At 40.4% G+C, this 9,174-nt stretch overlaps 1 protein-coding gene across 1 annotated transcript; it reads right to left on the reverse strand.

Annotated features, from left to right (window-relative positions):
* Positions 1-5,333: 5,333 nt before the first annotated feature.
* Positions 5,334-7,602, reverse strand: LOC137736582 (muniscin carboxy-terminal mu-like domain protein). Its single transcript, XM_068475827.2, has one exon. It carries the CDS (start codon positions 7,484-7,486, stop codon positions 5,534-5,536), a length of 1,953 nt encoding a protein of 650 aa, XP_068331928.2. The 5' UTR covers positions 7,487-7,602; the 3' UTR covers positions 5,334-5,533.
* Between the last annotated feature and the right edge of the window lie 1,572 nt (positions 7,603-9,174).

A 9,174-nucleotide genomic window follows, 5' to 3' on the forward strand; every position in this document is an offset into this window, starting at 1 on the left:
TAAAATAATATCCAAAGTTCAAAACAAACCTAACCAAACAAATAATTCCAAAGACTTAGAAAAATTGTCTAAAAAATTAAACCATAAACCTAGAAATTAGGGGAGGGGTTCAGCCACTAGGGGTTAAACACCTTAAAAACATGACTAAATTTATTCATCCATAGGAACGGATGCTTCCTGAAAATTTGAAACCTCCAGAGTTGTAGTAGCCACTTCAGGGATTGCTATATGCGCAAAGTTGGACTCACGACATGAATGATACTTGGCAATGGCCTCAAGGGTAGCTCGGCATACGTGTGGCCAATGATCTCTTGATCCACATCAGTAATACATGTCCAGTTCAGTGGAATCCGATTGAACAGTAGCTTTGTCCTTGTTCTTGAAGTTTGGGGCCTTCGGGGCAAAGGGTTGGCGCTTCGGGGTCAAGTTTCCTTCCTTGGATGGGCCTCTGTTCGGTGGACCTTGGGCCCGTGGTGGGGCTTGTTGCCCTTTCCCACGGCCACGATGGGATCTCTATCGGTTGTGGCTGTTCGAAGTTGTCGCGTGCACTTCAGGTGTGGCGTTTGAGCCGGTAGGTCTAGCTTGATGATTCTTCATCAAAAACTGGTTCTGCTTTTCAACGAAAAGAAGAACAGATATCAAATCTGAAAATTTGGTGAACTTCTATGTCCTATATTGTTACCACAGGACAATATTGGTGACATTAAAGGTCGAATAGGTCTTCTCCAGGAGATCCTGTTTGGTTAAGTCCTCGTTACAGAACTTAAGTAGTGATCGGATTCTAAAAACTTCAGAGTTATATTCATTCACAGACTTAAAGTCTTGGAAGTATAAATGCTACCAGTCGTGTCTTGCTTTAGGCAAGAAGATGTCTTTTTGGTGATCAAAACGATTCGCCAGGGCGAGCCGGAGGGTACGTGGATCCTCCTCTGCGAAGTACTCGGTCTGCAGTGCATCATAGATGTGTCTTCAGATGAAGATCATAGCAGTAGCTTTCTGAGCTTCGTCGATAGGTGCATCGTCGATTGGTTCCTCGATGGTATCTCTAAGACTCTTGGCAGTGAGGTAGAGTTTCACGTCATGAACCCACTTCAGGTAGTTTCTTCCGGAGACTTCCAGAGCGGTGAAATCGAGCTTGTTCAAGTTCGACATGTCCCTAAACAGAGGGTACAACAAAACATGGTTACTCATATGGAAAGTCATAGACATACATTATAAAACATTCGGGTTCTATAGACATGTATTGGTTTAATTTATGCACGAAAGCTACAAGTTTCATGTTGTATGTTTTGAATGAAAACTTCGAGTTTCAAAGGCACTAAATTCGAAACTATAGGTTCGATTTAGTTATGAACGTTTAGTCCATATATAGGGGTACTTGCAAGAACACAAAATACAATATACAATAAAGTGTAGTGGATTTGTGGATTGCTTTAGGAACCCAAGTGTGAGAATCAATGGTTTAAAGAGAGGAAATAATTTATTGAATCGTTCATGCCAAAAAGTGAGCTTCAGGCCAATAATTTTGGATTAATTGTCAGATTAGTGGACTGCTGATCACTTTAATTAATTCAATAGATTGCGACAATTCGATGTCGATTGTAGAAGCAAAAATAATTACAACATGCAGGTTAAAATTATTTAGAATCCCAAATATTTGCTTTGGATTCGAAGAACATAGCCCAAAAGGTTTTGGGCTTGGATGTCGTGACTAAGGCAAAGCCCTATGAGGTTTATTAGGCTCGAGTAGATGCTAAAAGCAGCCCAATCCATGGTTGCAGCCACGGGACACTTTTGGGAAGCCCAGTCGTGAAGGCTAGTGTGTTGGGCCTGGTCAAGCACACGGGGCAAGCCCAAAGGCATAGGTGCGCACGAAAACCCAGCTGTAGGCTGGCTTCGATTTTGGGCCTAGGGACAAGCCCAGCCGTATGGGCTGGTTTATGGTTTCGCGGGCCGTGGCCGTGGCTTATGGCAGAGCCCAGCAGCAAGTTGGCATGGGCCGTGGTAGGGAACTGGTCCAGCAAACTAGAAAACCGGTGCGGATGGGCTGAGGCTTCAAGCCCGTGTCAGTGATAAGCCCAACATGGCGTCAAGCATGCGGGTTGTGGGTGGGTTGGGTTTTAGACTAGGGCTTCAAGCCTGTGTATCAGACAACCCAAGTCAAAGCTTGGTTGGGTCCAAGAGGAAGCAACAAGCCCAGAGGGCTACGCGTGAGGTCCAAGGCTTTGAGACACCGTCCCAAGGTCTGCCACACGGTGGTGTCGCAAGAAATTACCCCTTTTTTTTTTTTTTTTTTTTTGAATCTAGGGTTGAAAACCCTAATTGTTTCTAAATTAATTTTGATTCTTTGACTTACAATTCTACATAGCATATATGCGTAATGCATGAACAATTATATATATTGACAAAATGTATGAACGTATATATAATATATATAATTGGAAGGAAAATATAAATATAGAGGGTTCATGCATCATGGGAAATGTTTTCATGCTTCAAGGTTTTTCCAAATATCTTAATTTATTTTAGAAGAACCTGATTGGCAGAAAACGATTAAGAGCCCTTGAATTTGTAGAAGATAGCCTCCTCCTACGATCCTTCAGTTCTTTAGCTTCTGACAAGAGCGTGTTGATAACATGTTGTAGGCCTAATTAACTGAGCGATCTAAGGAATAGAGAGAGAGGGGGCAAGCGGCAATAAGAGAGAAAGAGAGAGATTTAATAGTGAGGCGTGTGTTTTATCACCCCCTTATGCCTTTATTTATAGCAGTAGGAAGGGTATAATCCTTACCCTTATAGGATTACATCTCTTAATAGATAATCAACTCCTAATACGTAACTACAAGATACTCCTAGATATACTAGGATTTACACAATCACATTCCTAATCTGATAGGACTGCAACAAATTCTTGATTATTGATCAATTAAATTATTGATTATTGAATAATCTGCATAATTATTGATACTGGTTAATTGGATTGAATTTTTGTTTATTGAATATAATTATTAAATTATTAGTACTAATTAATTGAGTTGTTAGTTTAATTAGTTATTAGTCATATAGTATACTCTACTATAGGATTACGAGTCTTAAGATTTTATGGAACGATAGTATAAAAAAACATTGCTTAAATCTCCCTTCAAATATTCTGGGTAGTCTTCCTTCGAATATTCCGGGTAGTCCTTCGAGTATTGATGCATTACAATCGTTCCTAATGTTGTCTAGTATCCATATGAATTTGGTTGTCTACATTTTTTTTAACCTTGCACTCTTTTAAATTCACCCACTCCTCTGGCAATTCTTGACTTCACCACTATCATCATGTGATACTTTTTGCTAATGAAACAAGGGTAATAAGAAGCTCCTTATGGACCTGTTGGATCTCAGGAGAAAGAAGCTCCTTCAGAGCACCTTTAATCTAATTAATCTACAGCATTGCATTCTTGGTTCAACAATATGCTCTTCCCAGAGAGGAGAAAATTGAAGCTACTTCTGCATAACTAAAATTTGATTAAATACCTAAACTTATGCTTTTAGTCTCTAACTCTACTTTAGCTCTAAGACATTGGTTGTCCTACGGCCAAGCCTTGGTCAAATCGTTACAAAAGTTCATGTTTTCCATCAACCAATTTGACAGAAATGCAAAACTAGAACAAGAACCACATCGAAGCGCAAACTATCAGGGGAATTTCAGGAAACTAAAACTACAGGGATCAAAAGAATCAGAGTAACTACAGCAGAACTATAACTTTTGACCCAACTTCAACTTGCTGCTACATATTGCCCTGAAATTCTACAAGTACAATTGTACAAATGCGAATTATCACACTGAATTACCAATACTCTTGGATCTTGGATTCGTAAAATACATTTGCAATTGAATTAGATACTACAGAGAATGACCTTCAAAGACTACAAGAGACGACACTGAGTGCAGACTGCACTGTTAGTTATGATTGGCAGAAATCAAATGGCTAATCCATCGTATGCTTAGCAGACTATTTCAGCAAATAGGACGCTTGAGAAGAATTCTGATCAATTGTAGCCTGATTAGCCCTTATCTAACTTCTAATTCACATGTTGGAAAACAAAAGATACCTTGCTTACATTTTTCTGAAAAGTAGCACCTTCCAGCTAGAGCTACATGGTACAAATACAATGATACAAACTCACTCTGAATTTTCGATGCCCAAACATTGAAAACTTCAACATTTATTTGAATAAACATTTAAACAAAACAACATAACCAAATGTTCAATGTGATAAATAAAACTTGGTAAATTCCATTGATGACCCTTAAGTGTTGGTTTCCATTTTGATCCCTAATCTTTAATGTGCCATTTTCCACCCTTCTACACAATCTGCAGTTACCACATAAATGTACGTGTCCTCTATAAATAAAAAAGAAAAAGGCTGGGCCTTGACTATGGGGTTTCGGTAAGGTTCGAATAGGTTATAAAACTAAACTGTTAGCGGTAACAAACGGATAAAAGTCATATAAAGGAAGCTAATTCGGCTCTGTAACAAAAATTTGAACCCTGTATCTTGAGAATGAATGTGATAGGCAAATGTAAGAGAGGTCTTTAAACACAAAAGGAACCAATAGTGGAAGTCCAATGTTTTGAACAAGTTCACACTCTATGTCATTTTACCATATTATTTCTTACATCTTTTTATTCCTGATCACAAAATAAATTATTGAACCAATGGGCAAATATGTAAGAACAGAATACACCAAATGCATAAAAGCCACCCGTATTTTCAACTTCGGAAGCTCAGATTATCATTGACCTACTCAAGGAGTAACTGCCTAAATCAGTTGGACATGGGAAGAGGTATATATGATTTTGTCACTATGTTTGCAGATTCACACAAATTGCAATACAAAAGGAATCAAATTGTTTCATGAAAGCCTCGGGCATTGGTGTCTTGCCAAAAAGAAGAAACAAATAAAAAGCATTACAAAGTTTCAAGTTGAAAAGGCCATGTAAAACAAGTGAAACAGAAGTTTAGATGGTTCAAAACTTATTGACCATCTACAGCACCGACTTTTGTGAACATTGCCGGTAATGTCTAAATTTCAATAGATTGAGTCCTAATGCTCCTTTAGTCAGAATATCTCAGTTAAAGTATAAGTTTCATTATAATGTTTTATTTCTGTTGAACACAGTTTGTTTTATTACCAATGACCCCTTAGTCAGAAAATCTCGATTAGAGCATAAGGTTCACTATATTGTGTTCTGTATTTATTATAAAAGTTTGTTTTATCAGTGAATTACAAAACCTACACGTTCATGTGATAGTAAGATTAATAAACCAAGGGACGGAAGATAGCATGTAAAGAGAAACTTGTATATCCATTCACACAATACACAAAGACATAAAGCTTTCAAATGACCGATAACTAAGAAACAAGCTCATAATCAAAGAATGCCACAACAAGATACAATCAACAGAAACCTCTCAAAATAAACAACAAAAAAGGAGACACAACCCTCTGCTCTACAATGCAACAGTGATTTCATCATGTATCAATTGCACATATATAACCCATTCTCGTACCTGTGATTAACCTCATAAAAGTCTGTATTACCCTCAGAAGCTGGCCGCAAACAAATTCCAGACAATGATTTAGTACCTTGCCAAGAAAACTTCACATAAGCAACAACTTCAATCTCCTCACTGCCATCTCCTTCATTAGAATCCACAGGCATCCTTGCCCTCAACCGACCAGGAGATCCATTCAACGGAATCTCGGGGATATGCCATTTCAGTTCTTTGTCAGACCTACTTAATATAGCTTTTGGTGATACCTTCAACAATGTAGGATCAAGTGGGAGCTTTAAAACAAATGTCACATCAGTCAAAGGCGCTGGCAACTCAGGGTTTGACACATACTGTATCATCACAGAAAGTAAGCTTCCTGTATGGCGTTGCACAAGACGAACCCTCAAGGGCAGTGGTGTCAACCTAGGCAGCAGACTATACTTCAAAATGGGTAAAGGATCATCAGAGGCTGCAGTCCTCACATGAAACAATCCGTTCCCTAGACTACTAACTCGAGAATTCTGCATAATAAACCTCTTAACCGGGCTGGTTCCCTCAACCCGGAAAGAAAATTCGGTTTCTTTATCAGCACTAGTTTTGGTAGGCAAAGTTCTCAAATAAACAACACCCACTAATCCTACTCTAGCAAGCAATGACTCTCTAAACTCAGCACTGATCTCTTCCACAATGTGCATCTCAGGACCCTTCATTTCGCTTTTTACAAGGGTATCAAGGGGAGTACCTGCTGCTGCACCACCTGCAGTGGCACCAGCAGTTTTTGGAGCATCAGGCCCGGTCTGCAACAATTCAAGCCCGCCCAGCCCTTCTTTCTTCGCAACCTTCTTTGATCCAACAAACTCAGAAGCATCCAACCCGCCTCCCCAAGCATCACTAAACCCTTCAAAAGTCTCACCCAAAGAAGCTTGGTCATTCCCAAACTCAATCCCACCATACTCCCCTTCAAACCCTTCCACCGCAATATGGGTACTCTGGGTCGCCTCCGCGGGGGGCAATGTAGTCACTTCAAGTGTCGCCAGCGCTGTTGTTAAGTCCGTGGCGGAAGGATCCTTGTTCTTCTTAAACCCACTCACCAGCTCTTCAGGCTGATTAATCTTCTCGCTTGCCGCAAATGGGTCCTTCTCAGCTTGGCTCTCTTCCTCATTCTCTAAATTCTGATCCTTCTCCTCACTCTGCACCACCGGCGCCAAGCTAGCCGCCACCTCATCCCCAGCAACGATCGTCTCCGGCGGCAATTCAAACCCTAAATTGTTGAACGCCACAATGCCCGCCTCGTGTTCGACGGAAAGCGCCTCAACGGCTCTCCAATTCTCCGCCCCACGGATCTTGTTCTCAGTGTCCAACGCCGAGTGCACCATCTTGGCAATGCCGTCGCCGTGCATCGACGAAAGCATCGCCGCCAATCGAATATTGCTGACACCTCTCAGAACAATGTCGAGAGCCATGTAGATCTCGGCGTACTTCCGACTCAGCTTCTCCGGAGTAACATCGACGCCGCGGCAAGCGGTGACTATGACGCTGACGGCCTGGTTGACGATGTGGATGCACTCGAAGACGTTGATCGAGTTGTCGTGATCGGCGGTCGTGACGCCGAGGACGTAGATGGAGTTGACGAGGCGGTAGACGACCCGGTACCGAGATTCGACACCCACGATGAGCTGGCCGCTTGAGGCGGCTAGTGGGTCGTCGCCGAGAGAGGCGACGGAGTCGGCAGTGGTATCGGAGGAAGAGTCAGAGTGGCTGTGGGAATTGTCTTTGGTGGTGTGGAGTTGTTGCTGTTTGGCGGCGGCGAAAGCTAGGCGGGTCTGGCGGAAGGAGGAGACGGCGACGAGGGCCCGGGCAGGAGGGAACCATTCTCGGGTTTGGAGCAGGATGTCGGATCCATTGGCGGGTTGAAGAGAGAGGGCTAAGCAGGACATGGTGGTATCGGATCAAGGTCGGATCGGATCCAGGGTCTCGGGTTGCGACGTTTTGCTTTGCTGTGATTCTGTGAAGTTGCGAGAGATGACGGTGAGACTCCGATGGGGAAAGCTCACAGTTTCATGGGGAAGACGGTGGTTATGGGCCGGAAGCGAATTTAACAGGCCGGCCTCACCCAGATGCAAATGACCACCCGCTGGCCCATTTAGCTCAAGCATTGATCAATCCAATTTCATGATTATTTAATTAATTTGTCTTAATTTCTAAATTAGGAGATTATTCTTCTTCAAAAGAAAAATTAGGAGATTATTCTTTTGGTCAATTAGAAAACGGAAATGTTTATTTTTTATTTTTTATGCAACGATATCCATCCCAACGGGCTAGCCATTCAGTATGTATCAAACTCAACACAAATATAATACGTATTCGCTATTTATGTGAGTCGAACTTTAGACATCTCACGTATAAATAAATAAATAAAATATTACAACGGAGTAGTACTAGTTGGTTAAAGTAAAAAATATCAAACAATTACTTCATAGCTTTGAGGCAAAAACTGAGCCTTCTTCTATGAAAATGCATTCAAAGGTGAACCCAATTGGTGCATTCAGTTAATGATGTTTGCCCAAGTAGGAGATTAATGTTAGAGCTTTCAGGCTCGAGTCATTAACATGTGTCTTCTATGTGCTTTGATCAAGGGTAACCCATGATGCATTAATAGGAATGAAGAAGAGTGCTAGAGAGAGAGAGAGAGAGAGAGAGAGAGCATATAAAAGGATAAACCCACATTAGGTGCAAGGAAAACTTGAAACAAACTAACCTGCTTTAGTTGGGTGGCACCACTGGGGGTCTGATTGCAGTTACAAGGAAACTAGATTTCAACAAACTCCTGTTCATCGCCGATAAACAAAGTTATTATATATGCAGTTGCAATGATCTCGATCCAAATCACATAACAAACAGATAGAGAGGGAAACAAAACTATTCACATCCAAATTGATTTATCAAACATGCATTCAAGAATCCAATACTCCAATGAATGCCTAAAGTAGCTTTAACAGAAAGTCATCGACTACCATGGTTTCTCTGTATTATTTACCACATTTCACAGAAATTTAGCGTCCGCTTAGTAACTAAATGGTTTTAGGTTTTTATTTCAATCTTTATTGTTTGAAACTTGAGGCCTATTTGGTAACCATTTGGTTTTCAATATACATCTGTATACTACTAATTAATGAAACCCTCTTTAGCAACCAAAAGAAGGTGAAAAGACAAATTAGTCTTCTATCACACAAAAAAATGATGGGCAATAATGTGAGAAATTAGTCTTCTATCACACAAATTAGTCTTCAATATACACCTATGAAATTACATTGTTGCCCATCATTTTTTTTGTGTGATAGAAGACTAATTTGTCTTTTCACCCTCTTTTGGTTGGCAATGAAGGTTTTATTAATTAGTACAGATAAAGTGAGAAAAATAAAAAGATAAAACATTCAAAATACCCTCATTTCAAAATAATAATAATACTTATAGGACTATCCTAATATAATACGGTTAAATGGTAATACACAAATATAATAGGGTTAAAATTGTCATACAAAAATTAAAACATTGAGAGGTGTTTAGATGCGGACAATATATCTGCACATATCATAAATGAGAATTTACAACCATCAAATGCAAG

This window comes from Pyrus communis, chromosome 13 (genome assembly GCF_041283825.1).
Source record: "Pyrus communis isolate YQ-2024b chromosome 13, ASM4128382v1, whole genome shotgun sequence".
NCBI lineage: Eukaryota > Viridiplantae > Streptophyta > Magnoliopsida > Rosales > Rosaceae > Pyrus > Pyrus communis.